The sequence below is a fragment of the Coregonus lavaretus genome (assembly GCF_964263955.1).
Source record: "Coregonus lavaretus genome assembly, contig: HAP1_SCAFFOLD_1644, whole genome shotgun sequence".
In the NCBI taxonomy this organism is placed as follows: Eukaryota; Metazoa; Chordata; class Actinopteri; order Salmoniformes; family Salmonidae; genus Coregonus; species Coregonus lavaretus.
The window spans coordinates 62059-84710 of record NW_028158519.1 but is presented as its reverse complement, the minus strand read 5'-3'; the positions used below and the strand labels follow the sequence as shown (position 1 = coordinate 84710).

At 47.6% G+C, this 22652-nt stretch overlaps 1 protein-coding gene across 1 annotated transcript in view; it reads right to left on the bottom strand.

Annotated features, from left to right (window-relative positions):
- LOC311123874 (inactive phospholipase C-like protein 2) overlaps positions 1-22652 on the bottom strand; it is a 97741-nt gene that overhangs the window by 15148 nt on the left and 59941 nt on the right. The window contains exons 2-4 of the mRNA XM_084198094.1: positions 14859-17348; positions 4942-5145; positions 3125-3200 (exon numbers count right to left, since the gene is read on the bottom strand). Coding sequence (XP_084054220.1) covers positions 3125-3200; positions 4942-5145; positions 14859-17348 — 2770 coding nt within the window. The remainder of the gene's footprint in view (positions 1-3124; positions 3201-4941; positions 5146-14858; positions 17349-22652) is intronic.

Here is a 22652-nt window from a genome sequence, read left to right as displayed (position 1 = left end):
TGGAGTAACTACAATATTGTTGATCCATCGTCAGTTTTCTCCTATCACAGCCATTAAACTCAGTAACTGTTTTAAATTCACCATTGGCCTCATGGTGAAATCCCTGAGTGGTTTCCTTTCCCTCTGGCAACTGAGTTAGGAAGGACGCCTGTGTCTTTGTAGTGACTAGATGTATTGATACACCATCCAAAGTGTAATTAATAACTTCACCATGCTCAAAGGGATATTCAATGTCCGTTTTATTTATTTATCCATCTACCAATTGGTGTCATTCTTTGCGAGGCATTGGAAACCCTCCCTGGTCTTTGTGGTTTAATCTGTGTTTGAAATTCACTGCTCGACTGAGGGACCTTACAGATAATTGTATGTGGGGTACAGAGATGAGGTAGTCATTCAAATATCATGCTAAACACTATTAATGTACACAGAGTGAGTCCATGCATCTTATTATGTGACTTGTTAAGCACATGTTTACACCTTAACTTATTTAGGCTTGCCATATCAAAGGGGTTGAATACTTATTGACTCAAGACATTTCAGGTTTTCATTTGTAAATCTTTCAAAAAATATAATTCCACTTTGACATTATGGGGTATTGTGTGTAGACCAGTGACACAATCTCAATTGAATCAATTTTAAATTCAGGCTGAAACGCAACAAAATGCGGAAAAATAAAGGGGTGTGAATACTTTCCGAAGGCACTCTATACAAATATATACACTCAGCTATGTATTCATTTGGACAGTGAAGCTAAAACTTTTAATTTGGCTCTACACTCCAGCATTTTGGTTTTGAGATCAAATGTTTTATAAGTACTATAGTACAGAATGTCACCTTTTATGTAAAGGTATTTTCATACATATGTTTTACCATTTTTAAATGAATGCACTTCATGTATCCAGTCGTATTTGGACAAATTCACTTATAGTGTATAAAATGTAGTCGAGATGTTTGCATTTGGTCCCATATTCCTAGCACGCAGTGACTACATCAAGCTTGTGACTACAAACTTGTTGGATGCATTTGCAGTTTGTTTTGGTTGTATTTCAGATTATGTTGTGCCCAATAGAAATTAATGGTAAATTATGTATTGTGCTATTTTGGAGTCACTTTTATTGTACATTTGAATAGAATATGTTTATCAACACTTCTACATTAATGTGGATGCTACCATGATTACAGATAATGAATCGTGAATAATGATGAGTGAGAAAGTTGCAGTGTCAAATATCATATCCCCAAGACATGCAAACCTCTCACCATTACCAGGGAGGTTAGCATTTTGGGGGGTAGGATATTTATGCCTCTGTAACTAAGCTGGAGTCTTTGACAATTTTTTGGGCCTTCCTCTGACACTGCCTGGTATAATAGAGGTCCTGGATGGCAGGGAGCTCGGCACTAGTGATGTACTGGCCCGTACTCACCACCCTCTGTAGAGCCTTGCGGTCGGGTGCCTTGCAGTTGTCGTACCAAGTGGTGATGCAGCCAGTGAAGATGCCCTCAATGGTGCAGCTGTATAACTTTTTGAGGATCTGAGGGCCCATACCAAATCTTTTCAGCCTCCTGAAGGGAAGAAGCGTTGTCGTGCCCGCTTCACAACTGTGTTGGTGTGTGTGGACCATGTTAATTCCTTAGTGTTGTGGTTACCGAGGAACTCTCGACCCGCTCCACTATATCCCCATCGATGTGGATGGGGGCTTGCTCACCCCTCCGTTTCCTGTAGTCCACGATCAGCTCCTTTGTCTTGCTGACGTTGAGGGAGAGGTTGTTGTCCTGGCATCACACTGCCAGGTCTCTGACCTCCCTATAGGCTGCTTCGCTTTTAGCTTCACTGTCCAAATAAATACGTAGGGGAGTGTACACGTGTGCACTTGTTGCTTGCTTACGTGCATCTGTTTAATATCAATGAGCTCACCAGTGAAGAATGTACTATCTGTGTTTTGTCTTGCCTTCAGAGGCGGGTAGATACAAATACTGTAGGTAAACAATGATGATAAGTCAAGAATCCTGATTCATCTTTATCTTATCTTCTCTATCATTTAGCAACGCTGTCTGTCTGCAGCCGCTCAGTACTGCAGTGGGGGTAACCTGCAATTACAGCCCCACACAGAGGATGGGGAGCAATCATTGGCCCACTAATTTGGAGCCATTTTGTACTTAAAAATCTCAGTTTAGTCAATTACAACCACGCACCAAAATCCTTGGTAACCGCTATTGTCCACAAGCCATTAAAAAAACGGTATTGACGATTCCCTGCTTCCATTCTCTCCCCCATTCTATCTCTCTATCTATTACTGTCCTTCCTGTCCTTTCAGTTTTTTTAAAGGGAATATTGTACTTTATTCACTCCTCTTGTTCCATTCAATGCCGTCTTGCTCGGTGCTAACTACCCAGGGCTGAGTCCCTGAAGATCTATGGTCAATTACTGGATGACGACAGCAATAGCAACGACATTGACTATGATGACATGTATTTCTATCTCCTGGGACAGCAGCATTCCACCCTGCATTCTACTGCTGACTTGCCTCTGAAGCTAAGCAGGGTTGGTCCTGGTTGGTCCCTGGATGGGAGACCAGATGCTGCTGGAAGTGGTGTTGGAGGGCCAGTAGGATTCACTCTTTCCTCTGGTCTAAAAAAATATATCAATGCCCCAGGGCAGTGATTGGGGACATTACCCTGTGTAGGGTGCTGTTTTTCAGATAGGATGTTACAACAGGTGTCCTGACTCTGTGTGGTCACTAAAGCTCCCATGGCACTTAGTGTAAGAGTAATGGTGTTAACCTTGGTGTCCTGGCTAAATTTCCATCTGTCATGGCCACCTAATCATCCCCAGCTTCCAATTGGCTCATTCATCCCCCTTCCTCTCCCCTGTAACTATTCCCCAGGTTGCTGCTGTAAATCAGAATGTGTTCTCAGTCAACTTACCCTGTTAAATAAGGGAAAAATCTATATATACTGGGATGGGAGTGAGGGCAGTGTTATGCCTGGGTTTGGTGAAGCTCCTGACCCGTGGCGTAGACTGGTCCAAGATCTGTTTGTGTTGTCTTGTCGACCTTAGGAGACAGCACTAACAGATCGGGGACCAGGCTATGTCACTGGTAAAGTGAATACTACAGAGCCTTACCTGCTCGTTGTGCTTGTGTGAGCTTGGAGTAGACCACGTCAGCTGACTCAATCAGCGTCCGGCTCGTCTGAATCATCTACAGAGAAATAAACAAGGGACAAGATTATGCAAAAGTAGTGCACTACATAGGAAATAGGGTGCCATTTTGTGATGCAGGCCTCGTCTGGTCCCCTCCCTGTGTTCCTGGAAGCATTGAGCCAGCCTTACAGCTTTAGCCCAGTTCCAATCCCCAACCCTGTGACCTGAACCGAAAACCTTCTGCATTTAAAGCCTCTCTCCCTCCCACCGGCAGTGAGAAGCAGTCAGGAGAACGCTAATGGAGTTTCACACTTTAGTTAAGAGCACTAAGACAAGAAGCAGGCCACTGTGTGTTGGCTGGTACAGGGCCACTGACTCTGGGATCATATTGGTCAGCAGACAGGACAGGTGGCTGGCTCCCATTGGCTCAGGCTGAGCTGGGTCTCTCTGGCCTGGCCTCAGAGGTGCTGGCCACAGAGTTCCAATCTGCTGACACTCAGTTCACTCCTAAGTTACGGCACCTGCGTCCAGCCAGCCCACATGAGGATGTCTGAGGACAACCATTAATGTCCTAATGGCTAGGGCTGGTACACACACATACACACACACACACACAAACGGATACACACACAAACACACACACACACACACACAAACAGATACACACACACACACACAAATGGACTAATCTTTGGAAGCACACAGTAACACTCAGCTGACTGACCCTATGCTCAGGACAGACAGCCTCTGTCTCAGACACACTCAGACTCACTGTAGATCACCTTTCATCTCTTCAGCTGTTGGGACTCTGCTAGCTAATGCTGGGAAGCTGGGAGAACAGGAATGTTGCAACGGAACAGCAGCATAATTATTTTTAGGCCCTTCATTTAGGCTCTTCATTAAGCCCTTCACATGTGAATGTATTGTACTGGGGCCATAAGAGGTACTCCAAGAGAAGCACACTCAGGGAGAAAGCTTATTAAAATACAAAGTGCCTGCTATTTAGAGCCCCAGCTATGGAACTTATATGAGGTTGTTGCACACTAGGTGTCAGCAATAGGAGTGACTGTGATGTGAACAGTAATGTTATGTAGCTACAACATCACAACACTTCCTCTCTGATGACCCAGTTCAATGGGTCAAACCAATCTCCATCAGGGGGGTGGAATAGTGGCGTGTTGACTTGCCCTGAGAGCTGGGAGAACTTTAACCACCCCTGTGTTGGCCTGTACCAGTAGGTGCCTGGTGAATAATGCATAAGCTGGGTGTTATCACGGATCAGACAGCAGCCAGGATGGAGAGTGACGGCTTGGGAAGGCACAGGGCATGATGGGATGCCGTGCGGAAGCAGAGCTGGGTGAACTGCTCCGGGATGAGTTAGTGCTTATCACAGCGCTGCAGTATCTATTGTAAATGGTTTGTTCACTCCCTGTTGTGGAGGTCATCTGTGGCATGTTGCCTTGCTGTGTCATAATGTGCTAACAATTTATAACATTTTCCAACACTGATAATATTATTTCAAGGCATAGTGTGCAACAGACTCTTAAGACTGTATAATGCACAAGGGTGTTGTAACATGTTACCTTACTAGGTTGTGATGCGTTATCATTTCATAGCACCTTTTTAGTGAATAACGTTCACACACCTTTAACCGTATATGAACGTTGATGAAAGTTAGCGCCTGCGCTACTCGTTCAGCATTTACCCACAAAATGTTTCTCTCTGAATACAACATAGACTTCAACAGAATGGTAGCTCTGTCGTGTGTGTTATGCCCACGTGGTGCTACTTTAGCGTACCATGTCGTAGGCGTTGAGGACCTTGCGGAGCAGCTCGGGGACGGGCCCCTGGGCCTCCATAGTAGGGTAGGCTTGACTCAGGTCCACAGTGACCCTGAGCGCTCGCTCGCTGTTCATCAGCCAAGTGGACACGGTCAGGATACACTGCTTCATGTTGGCCGCCGGCGTCAGACCACACAGCTCCTTGAACGACACCATGGCATTCTGGTAAATAAACACAGAGGATCATGGGTGAGGGTTAGTATCACGGAATCTGTAAATATTGAAAGAGATTGTAAGATAGCGGAAACAAGGGCATAGAGAGGATGTTTTATTGATTGTTTGATGATCATGGGACAAGTTCCCCATTATTACAACATTGCCCACAGCAACTTAAAAACTAACAATCATTGTGACCAAAATGTCCCACAAGACCGTACTCTACACATGAGATAAATGTGGTCAACCGTATCCTGATACTCTCCTCAGGTCAGAGAGAACCTCCTGAGAGAACAGTCCTGACTGCGGTTGTGTTCGTTAGTGAACCTAGCGGTTCCTATGACATCAGAGCCTGTTCATTCAGCGGTGCAGCGCGGCCCTGGAGCCTCCACCGCAGCCTGCCTGGCCCTGCTCTGTTCCCAGCCTCTCTCCTCTCACTTCCCCTGGGCTGGCCCTGCTTTGTTCCCAGCCTCTCTCCTCTCACTTCCCCCGGGCTGGCCCTGCTCTGCTCCCAGCCTCTCTCCTCTCACTTCCCCTGGGCTGGCCCTGCTCTGTTCCCAGCCTCTCTCCTCTCACTTCCCCCGGGCTGGCCCTGCTCTGCTCCCAGCCTCTCTCCTCTCACTTCCCCTGGGCTGGCCCTGCTCTGTTCCCAGCCTCTCTCCTCTCACTTCCCCTGGGCTGGCCCTGCTCTGCTCCCAGTCTCTCTCCTCTCACTTCCCCTGGGCTGGCCCTGCTCTGCTCCCAGCCTCTCTCCTCTCACTTCCCCTGGGCTGGCCCTGCTCTGCTCCCAGCCTCTCTCCTCTCACTTCCCCTGGGCTGGCCCTGCTCTGCTCCCAGTCTCTCTCCTCTCACTTCCCCTGGGTTGGCCCTGGTTCTGGCCCTGCCACAACGCCTGCCTCTCAGCCTGCACCTCCAGGCCTGTGTGACTATTCACGTCACAGCCCAGCATTGTTCCCTCCAGCATGGGAATCTGAGCCCTGATTCAGGCCCACCAGGCTATTCACACAGTACCATCACCATTCACTGGCCCAGCCAAATAAACAGGGAAAGAAAAAAAGCAATGAGGGATGAAAGACAGAGACCAAAATTGGAAAGATACAGTGAGAGGGAAAGAGAGTGGAGAGAGGGGAAGAGAGGGGAGGGAGGGGAAGAGAGGGGAGGGAGGGAAAGAGAGGTGACAAGGGGGGGGAAATCAGTCATAAGAGAAAGAGGAAAAGTGGGAGAAAAAAAGGAAAGACAGAATAAAAGGAGAGGGAGAAACGACAGAGAGAGGGAGGAAGAGAGTGTGTGGTGATGGTATTTGGGAAGCGGTCAACAAACCAAGCAGTGTAGGCCAGGCAGTGTGGGAACGGGGCTGTCCCCCCCTGCAGGACCTCCGGACCAGGAGAAAGGCTATTTTCTCCCGCCGGAGGATGGCTGTCATTCTGTGGGCCGACCTTCCTGGACATAGGCATCTGTACGCACACACAGCCTCAACTAAAGCTATTAACACCCTCCAGCTGAGGACGCACAGCCAAGGAGAGAGGCTTTTACTGTTGAATGGGAAATGGAGATGATGTGTATTGGTTTACTCATTGTAGTGTAGGTGTAGATGTGTGTGTGCACGTGCACATGTGCCAGTGTGTCTGTGTGTTCGCGGAAGTGTGTGTGTGTTTGTGCATGCGTGCATGTGTTTCTGTGTGCCTGTTTGTGTGCATAGTACGTTTCTGTGTCTGTCTTTGTATGTTTGTGTGAGTACATGCCCCTGTGTGTGTGGTTGTTGTTGCTCATTAAACTCCATACTGAATCCAGACTGCAGGCAGGGTCACAGAACCAAACAGAACAATTAGCCATTGCCTTTAATTATCCTCAACCCCTCTTCCTCTACCCCTCCAACATTACATTCCCCAAATGAGAACTGCGTGTCTGGTTTCACTGCTGTTTATGTTCCCCTCTCTCTTTCTCTCCGTCTCTCTCTCCTTCTCTCTCTCCCCCCCCCCTCTCTCTCTCTAATCTCTTTCTCTCCGGACTGTGGTTTGGAGTTGGGAGTGAATGCAGCAGGCCCTTTACTGGCATGCATGCTGCGGGAACAGAGTATGGGCCGTCTGCCTGCTTGCCTGTTGCAGTGTTCCAGTCAACACTGCAGGGAAACATACAAGCATTCTCTCTCTCTCTCTCTCTCTCTCTCTCTCTCTCTCTCTCTCTCTCTCTCTCACACACACACACACACACACAGTGTATGCACATACACACTCAAACATGTCCACGCAAAGGCACACACACACAAAGGAAAGGGAGCGTTAAAACCCTACAGAGCCTGAATCGATTTCCTGCCACTCCGTCTCCTCTCACACTCTCCTCCTCTCCAATCCCCTGTAAGAGGAACACACTTCACTCTGTTATTGTTTAGAGTAGATCACCTGGAAAAGTAGTTATTTGAGATGATCAATCACTCTCTGTGAGAGGTCACTGAAGTGTGATAATGCATTTCTTAATACCATTCCATGCGTATTATGGGGTGTGACTGTAGGAAGTACATTTGACAAAAAAATTATCAGACGCTCATATCCAGAGTGACTTACAGCTGGCCAGAGTGACTTACAGTTATTACTGTATGTGTTTGCATGTATGGCCAACATTTTAATTAAAACACTGCACTATACAGTATCAATCTGCATGCATAAATGCATGAATGGGTGTGCTATTGTGGTGCTGTTGTGGTGCTGTTATGGTGATGTGACAGTGTGTGCTGAGGCATGTGAGGCTTCTTTATGCAAATTCTCTCATTACCGTGCACCCTCAAAACTTTGTGAAGAGGACTTGAAGTCTACAGCCTTCTTTATTCTTTCCTGTGTGAGTCAGTGGCTGTGTGTCTCAGGGGAGATGAGGCTCTTTATTGGAGCCTGGACTACTCTGTGTGAAGCTGCCAGCTGCCAGCTCTGGTCTCCTCTACAGGTGGTAATATCATCCAACGGGATGGGGCTCCCCTCGTCTCTGGGTCCTCCTGCCCCCAGCACCACAACCTCTACCTTCCCTTATACTACGGGTACAGGCAGGGTCCATCTGGGGACACCAGCTACAAGAAAGCATTGATGCCAACCACAGTGTGTTGTGACGCCATCCATCTCAACATCAAGCCTGAGGCCACTCTTTTCAGTCAGCTTTCATTTATCTGTTGAAAAGGCTGTTTGCCACTTGTTATCTCTGTCCCTCTGAGGGAGATGGACATTTTACATCTCCCTATAGGGAGCAGGGGCAGCTGTTGTGCAGTCTACACACATGCTGGCAAAAACACAAGCACACACACACAGATCTGGTCACCTACTGTACCAGTTACCTAATCGCAATTGTCTTCTAAAACCTTGTATTATGATTGAAAATGTAATAGCTCCTGCATGCACACATAAAAACGTCACAACTAAGTCTCGCTTGTGTATCATTTCCATGCTTAGTATAGACCCCCCCCCCATTTAATGTTGGCGTGTTAGCTTAGACTGAGTCATTGTCACTGGCTTCACAATAAAGCCTATTTTGAACGTTGTGCAATCACAACTTCTGACTCACACACAAGGACAGCTTTGAAATAAAATGATTGGTAACAATTTATTTGGATAGTCCATCTGTAAACGCTCTACAGACTATCAGTAACATTTCAACTATCTACTAACCCTAACCCTTGCTCTAACCCTAACCTTAACCCTATTCCTAGAAAACAATGAACCGCTGTAGTTTACAACAATTATAGTTTCTGAGGTGGAAGTTGGGAGAGTTATATTTGGGTATTTCAGTGAAACGTAAGTGAGGGAGGCCCCGCTCTCTCGCTTTCCCAGATGTTTAGTTCATTTCATTCCGATCTCCTTTGCATTATTGTAGCCATTTTCTGTAGCCTGTCAACTATGCCTCTGTCTATCCCTGTTCTCTCCTCTCCGCACAGGCTATACAAACGCCTCACACCGCGTGGCTGCTGCCTCTCTAACCTGGTGGTCCCTGCACGCACAACCCACGTGGAGTTCCAGGTCTCCGGCAGCCTCTGGAACTGCCGTTCTGCGGCCAACAAGGCAGAGTTAATCTCAGCCTATGCTACCCTCCAGTCCCTCGCTGACGGAAACATGGATTACCACTGAAAACACTGTTACTCCTACTTCTCTCTCCTCGTCTGACCATGTGTTCTCGCATACCCTGAGAGCATCTGGTCAGCGGGGTGGTGGCACAGGAATCCTCATCTCTCCCAAGTGGACATTCTCCTCATTTGAATTCCATGCTGTCACAGTCACTAGCCCATTCAAGCTTAACATCCTTGTCATTTATCGCCCTCCAGGTTCCCTTGGAGAGTTCATCAATGAGCTTGACGCCTTGATAAGTTCCTTTCCTGAGGATGGCTCACCACTCACAGTTCTGGGTGACTTCAACCTCCCTACGTCTACCTTTGACTAATTTCTCTCTGCCTCCTTCTTTCCACTCCTCTCCTCTTTTGACCTCACCCTCTCACCGTCCCCCCCTACTCACAAGGCAGGCAATACGCTTGACCTCATCTTTACTAGATGCTGTTCTTCTACTAATCTCACTGCAACTCCCCTCCATGTCTCCGACCACTACTTTGTATCCTTTTCTCTCTCGCTCTCCTCCAACACTACTCACTCTGCCCCTACTCAGATGGTAATGCTCCGTCGCAACCTTCACTCTCTCTCTCCCGCTACTCTCTCCTCTTCCATCCTATCATCTCTTCCCTCTGCTCAAACCTTCTCCCTCCAATCTCCCGATTCTGCCTCCTCAACCCTCCTCTCCTCCCTTTCTGCATCCTTTGACTCTCTATGTCCCCTATCCTCCCGGCCGGCTCGGTCCTCCCCTCCTGCTCCGTGGCTTGACGACTCATTGCGAGCTCACAGAACAGGGCTCCGGGCAGCCGAGCGGAAATGGAGGAAAACTGGACTCCCTGCGGACCTGGCATCTTTTCACTCCCTCCTCTCTACATTTTCTTCATCTGTTTCTGCTGCTAAAGCCACTTTCTACCACTCTAAATTCCAAACATCTGCCTCTAACCCTAGGAAGCTCTTTGCTACCTTCTCCTCCCTGCTGAATCCTCCTCCCCCTCCCCCCCTCCTCCCTCTCTGTGGATGACTTCGTCAACCATTTTGAAAAGAAGGTTGACGACATCCGATCCTCGTTTGTTAAGTCAAATGACAATGCTGGTCCTGCTCACACTGCCCTACCCTATGCTTTGACTTCTTTCTCCACTCTCTCTCCAGGTGAAATCTTGCGACTTGTGACGGCCGGCCGCCCAACAACATGCCCGCTTGATCCTATCCCCTCCTCTCTTCTCCAGACCATCTCCGGTGACCTTCTCCCTTTCCTCACCTCGCTCATCAACTCATCCTTGACCGCTGGCTATGTCCCTTCCGTCTTCAAGAGAGCGAGAGTTGCACCCCTTCTCAAAAAACCAACACTCGATCCCTCTGATGTCAACAACTACAGACCAGTATCCCTTCTTTCTTTTCTCTCCAAAACTCTTGAGCGTGCCGTCTCTAGCCAACTCTCTTGCTATCTCTCTCAGAATGACCTTCTTGATCCAAACCAGTCAGGTTTCAAGACTGGTCATTCAACTGAGACTGCTCTTCTCTGTGTCACGGAGGCTCTTCGCACTGCTAAAGCTAACTCTCTCTCCTCTGCTCTTGTCCTTCTAGACCTGTCTGCTGCCTTTGATACTGTGAACCATCAGATCCTCCTCTCCACCCTCTCCGAGTTGGGCATCTCCGGCGTGGCTCACTCTTGGATTGCGTCCTACCTGACCGGTCGCTCCTACCAAGTGGCGTGGCAAGAATCTGTCTCCGCACCACGTGCTCTCACCACTGGTGTCCCCCAGGGCTCAGTTCTAGGCCCTCTCCTATTCTCGCTATACACTAAGTCACTTGGCTCTGTCATATCCTCACATGGCCTCTCCTATCATTGCTACGCAGACGACACACAACTAATCTTCTCCTTTCCCCCTTCTGATAACCAGGTGGCGAATCGCATCTCTGCATGTCTGGCAGACATATCAGTGTGGATGACGGATCACCACCTCAAGCTGAACCTCGGCAAGACAGAGCTGCTCTTCCTCCCGGGGAAGGACTGCCCGTTCTATTATCTCGCCATCAGGGTTGACAACTCCGTTGTGTCCTCCTCCCAGAGTGCGAAGAGCCTTGGCGTGACCCTGGACAACACCCTGTCGTTCTCCGCTTACATCAAGGCGGTGACCCGATCCTGTAGTTCATGCTCTACAACATTCGGAGAGTACGACCCTGCCTTACACAGGAAGCGGCACAGGTCCTAATCCAGGCACTTGTCATCTCCCGTCTGGATTACTGCAACTCACTGTTGGCTGGGCTCCCTGCCTGTGCCATTAAACCCCTACAACTCATCCAGAATGCCGCAGCCCGTCTGGTGTTCAACCTTCCCAAGTTCTCTCACGTCACCCCGCTCCTCCGCACACTCCACTGGCTTCCAGTTGAAGCTCGCATCTGCTACAAGACCATGGTGCTTGCCTACGGAGCTGTGAGGGGAACGGCACCTCCGTACCTTCAGGCTCTGATCAGTCCCTACACCCAAACGAGGGCATTGCTTTCATCCACATCTGGCCTGCTGGCCCCCCTACCTCTGCGGAAGCACAGTTCCCGCTCAGCCCAGTCAAAACTGTTCGCTGCTCTGGCACCCCAATGGTGGAACAAGCTCCTTCACGACGCTAGGACAGCGGAGTCACTCACCACCTTCCGGAGACACTTGAAACCCCACCTCTTTAAGGAATACCTGGGATAGGATAAAGTAATCCTTCTACCCCCAATTACCCCACCACCCAAAAAAAATAAAAAATAATAATAATAAACAAATCTTGTAAAGTGGTTATCCCACTGGCTATAAGGTGAATGCACCAATTTGTAAGTCGCTCTGGATAAGAGCGTCTGCTAAATGACGTGAATGTAAATGTAAACCCTTATCCTAACCCTAAATGTAACCCTTACCCTAACCCTAACCCTAACCCTTACCTTAACCCTCACCCTAATCCTTTTTCTAAACCTCAACCTAACCGTAACATCAGCAAGCAGTTAGTATGACCATCTGTTGAGCATCTAGAGATGGAAAATCTGGACTAAAACAAATAAAGTGTGACAAAATGATTAACTGACAGTATCTGTGTCAGGAATCTTGCTTCGAACCACATTTAACTGCATGACGCTTTTATCGAGTCCCCAAATATGTTCAGTTGCCTTTCACAATAAAAACATTTCTCTAAACAGAGTATTTACTGGTATAGATTGTATCCGCTGATTTGCCTGCAAATTACCCTCCACTTCCGTTCCAACACTATAATTCAACAGCAAAACTATTCCCTAAAATTACAGTATTAATTTCAAGTCTGGAACACAACAACATCTCCTTTTTCTGTAACATTGCCTGGGAAAACGAGATGCCCTTTTTAGAAAAGAGAGTCAAGATCATCTGCATCAATTTCAACAAATGAAAAATGTATGACAGCATGCCACAGGATCTTGGATCACATTTACATTTTAGTTATTTAGCAGACGCTCTTATCCAGAGCGACTTACATGAGCAATTAGGGTTAAGTGCCTTGCTCAAGGGCACATCGACAGATTTTTCACTTAGTCGGCTCGGGGATTAGAACCGGCAACCTTTCGGTTACTGGCAGAACGCTCTTAACCACTAAGCTACCTGTCGCCCGATCACATCCCCTGCTTAGTTATTGTGGTCTTGGCTCTTGTTCGCCATGTCCTTAGGCCTAAATTGAGCTTGGCTAGCGGGAAAACAGACCTACCTACCTACCACAGCTCTCCAGTGATGCTGGGGTTTAGCCTAAGACACAACAACAACAGGTCTGGAGACAGTCCTAAAGGCTCTGAAAGGATGATTAAGTATAGTACCTGGGATCAGGAGTCAATCGTGCTGATATCTGGGGTAGTGATTTGAAAACAGAGCATCTGGGAGCTGAGAAAGTAGGTAGCTCTATGTACCTGGGTTCATAGCGATCACAGACTGAAGATACATAGTGACCTAGTTTCCTTCCTTCGCTAACAAACACAACATCTAACAATCATACATTTGTTACATTTGTTATTTACTGGTACTACAACAGCTTTTTCAGTGCTTGGAGAGACATTGTACAAATTGATGCCAATATGCAGAGGAATTGTCATAATAAGTACTGTTATGAATTCCCCTGAGACCTAGCTATGGGTTTGCATTGCAGTTCTCCTTTGTGTAAACTATCATCTCAACCCTTGAGAAAACATATTTGCATGGACGCCATTCATAACAAACTATCATTGCAGAAATATTAATTAAGAAAACATCCTTCCTCTTCAGAAAAAGGAGAGCTATTGTCGAATTGATGCAACTGCAGTACTATGCGATAGACGGATATGGAGGATTTAAATTCTATGACTATGCAGCCTAAACTACTGCCTGTTTGAGATTATTTGAAATAGGCCTAAATCCCTCACATGAAACAATAAGTGCTCATGAGCTACTGTAGTAAAGAAGGAAATCCAATTAGGAATGATAGTAGGAATGGAGCTAAGAAAGAATGGAGGGAAGACAAAAATAGAGAAAGAGAGAAATTAAAAAATATGAAAAATGAGTTTTATGATGCTCTGTGTTTTCACATTTTTATAATGAGCTTTTATCTTCCTAGAGCTGTGGCAGTTGGTTTATTAAGGAACCAGGTCCATTCCATTCCTCAGGTAAATCAAGTGTTGTTGATGGAGTTAAAAAGCCCATAACCTACCTGGGATATAAATAAATGTCAACAAACTATGAGTCGACGTCTGACCCTGATGAAGTTCAAAGTATCCAGAGAAATAGTATATTCTCAAATCTGTCAGACAGGACAAGAGGCCTGCCAGTCTAAACCAGACAGTTGATGTACAAAGTATATAGGGCGTGTAAAGCCTCCTCGCTTCCCATCTTTATCATCACACAGACAGACAATAGACCAGACAAGACAGAGAAAAGCTTCATTTTACGTCCTTCAATCATGACAACAACAATTACAAGCTGTAGCCGAACTGTAGTCGAATCCTCTCCTGACAAACATCTGAATATAAACTATTACAAAACATAAATTGATGGCTATTTATAATCTCAGGGGTAGGGGTAGAGGGAGAAGGGGGGATTCATAACAAACTATTATGAAACATGAATGGTTCGTCATTTATCATTTCTGTGGGGGGTTCATAAGGGTGCTCTAAGAGCCTAACAACACAGACCCTCATCCGCTTAATGATGACACTTTACATAAGCCTTTTAATTGTCCAGCTTTACTGAAATTATCATTTATTGCTCCTTCCTTTTACATAATGTAAATACAACACAATTAGCAATGTTTCTCTATCCATCGGAGGGACAAACAGAGAACGAACTGAGAGTCACCTCAACAATGTTTTGTTCCTATTCAGTGAGGTGCTAAGGGGGCACCCGTCTAGCTACTAATTGTGCTATCCTATTTCTTCCCAGGCTCCCTCACTCCTAATTGGTGTCTCCTTCTAGCTCTCCTGGAAGGATTGAACAGCTTTATTGTATTCCATTATGGAAATGCAGGCTGAGACACAATCACGACAGCTTAATATCTCCACATCACCCAACCTGATGTCATTTCCAGATGTAATGTATGCAAGGGAAAGTGCCTGCCTTACTGCTCCTTCAAAGAATGTATAAAAATGTGTACATGTAATGAATGTTAAGTCCTTTACCTGGACGTTCTCCCGGAGGTCTGTGGCTTCCCTCAGAGGCTGGGTGGATGCTCTGAAGAGCTCGTCTACCACCTTGATCCCGGTGGTCTTGGTGGAGGTGTACTCACGAGCCTTCCTGCCCTTCCTCACCGACAGGCCTCTCTTGTGGGCCTTGCCCCCTCCCCTCCTGTTGGTGATGGCCACATGTACGAACAGGGTGCAGTTGGGTAGGAACTCCCCCGTCAGCGACTGCAAGGGGACGTGCCTGTAGCCCGGCTGCAGACATTCAAAGGGGATGGTGTACTGGCCGATGAACTCGTCTCCGATGTAATCATCGTCCAGCACTACGAAGCGTAGCGCCGCCAGCTCCGGCAGGTTGATCTGGAACTCAAAGCTCTCATCAAAGACGGGGTTGTCTCCGTTTTGAGAGACCGTCTTGGTCCTCTGCTCGGCGCAGTCTGCCGGGATGCCGTGGATCTCCGCGTAGATGTAGGGTTCCACCACGTCTCCCTTTGCAGCGGAGCCCCGGGGCTTGGGCAGGTTCTGCCCGCTAATTACCTTGATGTGGAGAAGCTGGGCGGACACCCCTGGCAGGGATTCCCTGGCGTTGGCACTGAAGTATGACACCTCCTCCCTCATGATGGCAGGCCGCAACACGTAGCCACAGTTCCCGTTCTGCCTAAACCATCCCAGGTTGAGGTCCATCATCAGGCCCGGGGTCTGGTAGTTCATGGCCACAATCTGGCAACCACACTTCCAGAAGTCCTGGGGGTTCATGTTACTGGCGTCGATCCGCATCGGAGTAGGGTACACCCTGGAGAGGAAGCGCTTGTTGTAGCACACAAAGTCCTCGGGAAACTCGTTGGCGAACCTGTTGGCGTCGACCTCATTGAAAGAGCACATCTCCCAGTATTTCTGATCCCTCTTGGAGATGTCAAAGTCCCTAAACTGCACTGACTTACAGAGGGAGACCAGGTCTGACAGTTCCTTACACAGCCTCAGCCGTTTGCAGCCAAGGCCGTTGAGATGGTCCTTATCATCTGCCCCCACCCTCCTGGACATCTCCAGACCCTCCTCCTCATCAGTCACCTCCCCCTCTGACTCGGGGTAGTTTGGGGGCAGCCGCTTGCCCTTCAGCAGGATCTTACCCTTGAGTTTCTCTGGGGAGGGTAGATAGTGGTCCTCTGAGCCGGGGGCGTCCAAGTACAGCTTGTCTCCCAGGATCTTCTTCATGTGCTGAGCCATGACCCTCTGCTGGGGGATGCAGCAGTGTGTCACCAGGCAGAGGATGAGGGGGTACTCAGAGCTCTCAAACGCATACTGGTTTATAATATCCAAGACCTTGCAGAGGGCTAGCTGAGATGCCACCGAGCTCCCCACGTAGACCACAGGTTCGTTGTCAGGGCCGTCCCACACAATGACCTCCAGGCTGCGGCAGCCCATCTTCAGGGCCCGGATGTAGCTGCTGATGTCGGAGGAGCCCCAGAAGTGGTCCTCTAGGAGGGAGGCGTTGTGCGAAGAGTTGATGTAGTAGTGGGAGAGCGGCTGGCTCATGTCCTGGCACACCCGCTTGTGCTGGGGGTCGAAGATGTGACACTCGGAGGAGAGGAGGTAGTGCGTGAAGCCGTCGATGGAGAGGCTAGCCTTCTCCCGGCCCTCGGCGGACGGCTCGTATTTCTGGACGATGTCCCGGCACATGTCCTCCGTCACGCCCTCCATGCCCTGCTCCACCTCCACAAACAGCATCAGATCCTTGCTGTCCAGGTACTCCTTGTTGCTGGAGAACTGCACCAGCAGGAAGAAGATCTCTGGCCTTGTGCACAGCTCACAGTAGGCCTCCACAAAGGTTTCCATGTCAATGTCCTCCCCGTACTGGTCTTTGGCCTTCTGGAGCTCCTTGAACTTCAGCTCTATCCGGGACTCCTTCATTCCCAGGTTGAGCCCCTTGATGATCTGGGTGGCCCTGAACAGGTCAATGTGGCCGTTCCTCTCCATGTCAGCCAGCTCAAACACCGATCCGATCCAGGAGGTCCTCAGGCTGGGCTGGCTAGGCTCAGCCACCTCCACCGTGTGCCTTCCGTAGGAGACCAGGTAGCGGAGGCCCATCACCCAGGTGCTGACCACATCAGCCGTGCTGGCCACCAGGTCCAGAGACTCATAGTTGTCCCCGTAGATGATGGAAAAGGCGCACTCGTCTGGGAACTGGTCGGACAGGCCATTGCTGCGCAGCACAGGGGTCTTCTTCCCCAGACGAACCTCCTTGATGCTCTTGATCTCCAACTTGGCTTTCTCTGAGTCCTTCTTGGAGGGCTCCCAGCGGAGCCAGTGCATGTCCGGGTCCAGCAGGAAGTAGCGGTTGTACATACGCGAGTTGGAGCGCACCTTCTTCATCTCGCAGCCCTCCATCATGAAGGCCATGCAGGCGGCTGTGCTGTTGATCTTACGGTCGTTGGGCATGGAGCTGAAGGAGACAGTCTTCTTCTGCTTCACCTGCCTCTGCTTGGAGCCATCCTGGAGAGAGGGAACGAGAGAGAGAGAGAGAGTACGTTAGCGACACATTGCCTTTTCTCCTTCCAAACACATCCACATAAAACAGATTGATGAGACTGATATATAACTTGATTACATAAGCCAGGAGAGTCTAAATCTAGGAGACAAAGAGCAGACCAGTCCTTTCATCGCAAGGAGATGAAACACCTACGTGGATGGATGTGTACACTGCGGACACAAAATGTAAACACAGACTGTCCCTGTGCTGCTGGCAGGTAAAGATGGATCTGATTTACCTCCCTCTGGGCTGTGCTAAACCACACTGGCTCTGACAGCAGGCATTAACAACCTATCATCAGAAGAGCAGTTATGGAGGACATTTGTGTTTTCACACAGCCACCCCCTTCCTTCCCCTGCTCACCCCCCACCAAGCCAACCCCCCGGAGGTTTGGTCATTAGTGCTGGCACAGTGCCATGGATGCCCCATGCCGTGCCTGTTCTGACAGTTGACTGCCAGCAGAAATAACAAAACCAAAACTATTAACAGATTCATAACATTGTGTGTTGTGTCAACACACAAAGACATTGACCTTTGGGATGATAATCAGATGCATGTTTAAAATGCATATTTCCTTGTCAGATTATTCAGCTCCCAGTTTACATTGTGTAACTGCGTGGTGATGGCAAACGTAACTCCCATGGTCTCCCCTCAAGACAAATGGTAATATAATGCATGCCGTACGAGGACTGTTTCTGTTTAGAAGTGCAGCACTCAGTTTAATGATAGGGGCATGAGGCAGTGGATACCATTTTGTTTTGGCTAATGTTTCAATAGTGTAATTCCTCAAACACTCCTAAGGGCCTTCAAAACAATGATTCAAACTACAATAAAGCTGCAAATGAGATTTTCAGGTTAAATATTTATCAATATTTGTTATTATTCTTTTTGCACACTCACAGGATTCTACACACTCACACACACTGACACTCCAACACACACACACACACACACACACACACACACTTGTAAATATCGTATTGGAATTACATACTTACTAGTGTTCTTCTTATTTTCTATTTCTTATTTCTATTTCTTGTGTGGTTTTGATGTACTTTACATTATTTTATAGCACTACATTGATATTGATTACTGCATTTTTTAAATAAGAGCTTGCAAGAAAGGCATTTCACTGTACATGTGCACGTGACGTTAAAACTTGAAACTTATCAGGAGTGGGAATGAATGAACATTGTACATTCATTTCTTTTTTAGAGGCAGACAACAGGCACTAGCAGAGCCTGTAATGCAATATTTGCAGAGCCCAGTGCATTTCTAATTAGTCTTATCTCCCTCAGTAACTCCTGGGCAGCTCTGGATCCTTACAGATTATATTATAAGACTGACTGGGGAGACCGAGATAATGACATGGAGATAAAGAGAGAGAGATAAAGAGAGAGAAATAGAAAGACAGAAAGGCTCCTGTCAAGAAATGGGGAAACTTTCATTGTAACTGGCAAACACAGAATTGACATCCAGACCTACCGCTATACAGTATTGTAGGTATTATCCAATATCCCTATTGGACCTGCATACTAAGAGGGAGTGAGATAACGCACACACACAGGGAATAATGACCTCTGCAACACAAACTATTCCAAATGTGTATGAATCTGTGAATAAGGGTGAACAATTTCTCCTTACTGAATTATAAAGTGGGAATCGACTTGTAAGAAGTTTTCATGAAGGCAAATCAGACATAATGAGCTATCGGCTTGTCACTTGGCATCGCTTCACTGAGCAACGAAATCTTTCGTGACACTAAATGGCGGAAAGACACTCAATCTAGCTCACTCACTCTCTATACTGTCTGTGAATCTGAGCTTTTTGTGAATCCTCTCTATTTGTTTACAGACCTGATACATCCCCCCCAGAGCATAGTTTAGCCCCCCAGCCCCAGTGAAACACCTCAAAGCCATCCATCTTACACCTGACAGGCAGTAGCAGACGATGCCTGATGCGACATCACGATTTCTCCGAAAAACAAGCGTATCTCTGTGAAATGTCAACGGAGCACTGAGTGTACTGCAAGCTTTTTATTTTCAAAGCCTTTTACATTTAATTCAGCTTGTGTCATGTTCATTTTGCTTTTTGAGACCCACGGAAACAACTTTTCATACGACCACCACATGTAACATCCTCAAAGCGGCACCACTTTGTCAACAGAGCTCAGTTCTTATTATCAGATGTATTAGGTTACAAAATCCGACTTCTTGGATATAATGTTAATGATACGTTAGAGAAAGACCCCACTGAACGATTCAGAACATGAAGAATCATATTTGTCTTGGTAAAATGCATTTTATAACATAAGGAAGTGACATTTCATCACCAAAGCGTGTTTTCACCCACTCTGGGCAGAATGGGTGGACACCCTATAAATCATTGAATTCAAACCTTTTGAAGTCAGAAGGTATTAGCCCTGGTTGAAAATAATGAAATACCTAGTCCATTATGGATTCTCAGCACAGCATGGTAAAGTGTCTCAGTAACAGATGGAGTGTTGTGGACCAGTACCCAGACCACCCAGTTCAAAAGGTAAGCACAGCAGGTGTTAAAAAAACAGCCTCCAGTCACCAGCGAAAACAGGCCTTGGCTTTACCAGGGCACCCCACCACGGGGGCAGTGTCATGGGAGCCATAAACAATCTAAGAAGGATAAATACGGGTATATGTTTTTCGCCCCCCCTTTCCAATACATTCTTTGCATTTGCATTCAGTTGTTGTGTGAAACAGTGCCAGGAATCATCGGGGCATAGTAAAACATGAACCACCTCCAAGACGATCTGTTGGTTCAGCTGGAGGGAAGAGAAGCACTACTTCACTCTCACTCAACAGATACCAATATAATAATAATATATAATAATAATCATATACAAGTGTGTATTATACACATGTGAATTGGAAATGTGTTTTTTGCGTATCCCACTCCCCCTGAGACACCCTCGGAGAGTGGGGTCACAGCCAGGAGTCAGACATTATTGACTGTGACCCAGGAGAAATTAGGGTTAAGTGCCTTGCTCAAGGGCACATCAACAGATTTTTCATCTAGTCAGCTCCAGGATTTGAACCAATAAGCTTTTGGTTACTGGCCCAACACTAGGCTACTTGCCACCCCCAGCCTAAGAGGTGATATAGAGGTAAAGGGGCTGTGTGAACCACTTCACAGAGGGAGTAAGATTGCGTCCCAAATGACACCCTATTCCCTATATAGTGCTCTACTTTTGATAAGGGTCCAGTGCACTATATAGGGAATAGAGTGCCATTTGGGATGAAGTTCACAACATCATGGACCACCACACCACCACCCACCCTTCATGGGCTCCCCTCCCTCCCCCACCACCCACCCTGCACACTCCCCTCCCTCCCCCTAGCGCCCACATCGATGACGCCGGGGGCAATAATTATGAGATGGCTTCCAAGTCCCTCCCCATTTGGCTTCTTCACAGGACCAGAGAACTACAGGCGACCACTCAGACGGCGGTCAGAGAGTCTATTTTAGTCCCGTACCAAAAGGAGAACGGATACTTTGTAGTTTTCTTCTGTTTTAAGAGTACACCAGACTGAGCTGCATGGCGTTCTAAGGATGTGTGTGTGCGTGAGGGAAGCTCTCTCAGACAGAAAGCAGATAGAAGGAAGAGGGGGGAGGGGGGAGGAGGCGAAGTGTTGGACATGGGAGATTGTTTCCAGGTCTGCCTCCTTTTGGGAAGTGCTGTGAGCTCTAAAGGTCAAAGGGTGTGGGTAATCTTGTGTTTCATTAGCTGACCCTCCATGAAGTTATAATTAGCCTGAGGGCTCAGCAGGACAAGCTGTTGCTCTCTGATCTCCCTCAATCACATTAAAGCAGGCACACAGAAGGATCTGTGTGTATGAGTGTATACATTCCTGGGCACGGGTGTGTGTGGACTACAATATTTTAATTGTCACACAGATACTGTTTTGTTGAGTTTTCATCTTGATTGACCCGAGTGCTCCCGAGTGGCGCAGCGGTCTAAGGCACTGCATCTCAGTGCTTGAGGCGTCACTACATACCCCCTGGTTCGATTCCAGGCTGTATCACAACCGGCCGTAATTGGGAGTCCCATAGGGCAGCGCACAGTTGGCCGGTGTAGGCCGTCATTGTAAATAAGAACTTGTTCTTAACTGACTTGCCTAGTTAAATAAAATAAAAATCAGCTGCATTGATTGCCATAGATGGTTTGGAGAACTTTGGGTTTTATTGTTCAATTAAACCACAGCTCTAAAAGGACTGCAGGAGACAAGAAGGTCATGACAACAAAAAACACAACATACCAATAAACCCATCCGTCCCTCTCTCTCACTCTCTCTCACCCTTTCCATTCTCCACATCCCCTCTCTCTGTTTACCCCTTCCCCTTTACCCCATCGCTTCATGTTCTCACCCCTCCCTCCAGGCTGTTTCCTGGCAGAGATGTCTGTCTGCCCTGTTCTGGTGGTCAGCTCAGCTGCAGGCCAACTTCGCCCTATCTCGCCTCCCTCGCCTGTTGCTGCTGTTGCTGGGGTGACGGGGGTATTTTGGTAACCCTGTGTGTGTTGTGTGTGAAGGCGTCTGAGCGCCCCCAGCGGAGTCAGGGTGGGTGGGGATGGTGGTGGGGTAAGGGGGGTTTATGACTGGGCCTGATGGAGGGGTGACGCTGATGGGGACAGGCAGGCTGTGAGACAAGCCCCATCGTCCTGTGAAGGGCAGCGTCACACCCGCTCTCCTCACATCAACCCTGTCTGTCTGTCTGTCACATGCTCGTCTGGCTACCGCTACCCCTTAAACTGGTCCGACGTGGAGAATGCTCCTCACTTAACTCAAGACAATCAGTGTGACAAACCTTCTGAGGTCCACTGTAGCGTATACACAAGACTGGTTTGCTAGATCTGGATAAAGATATTCACTGCTTGACATAAAATGTCTACTTGATTAGCTGAAAGACGTGGGTATACCACGGGTATGACAAAACATTGATTTTTACTGTTCTAATTACGTTTGTAAGCAGTTTATAATAGCAATAAGGCACCTCAGGGATTTGTGGTATATGGCCAATATACCACAGCTCAGGGCTGTATCCAGGCACTTTGCATTGCATCGTGCAGAAGAACAGCCCTAGCCGTGGTATATTGGCCAAATACCCACACCCCCTCGTGCCTTATTGCTTAAATATCCCATTGACTGCATATTATGAACCTTATGATGGTGCCTACCTCCCACCTCCTATAGGGAAGACTTGGAAGGTTGCTGCAAGGTATATGTACTTCTTTA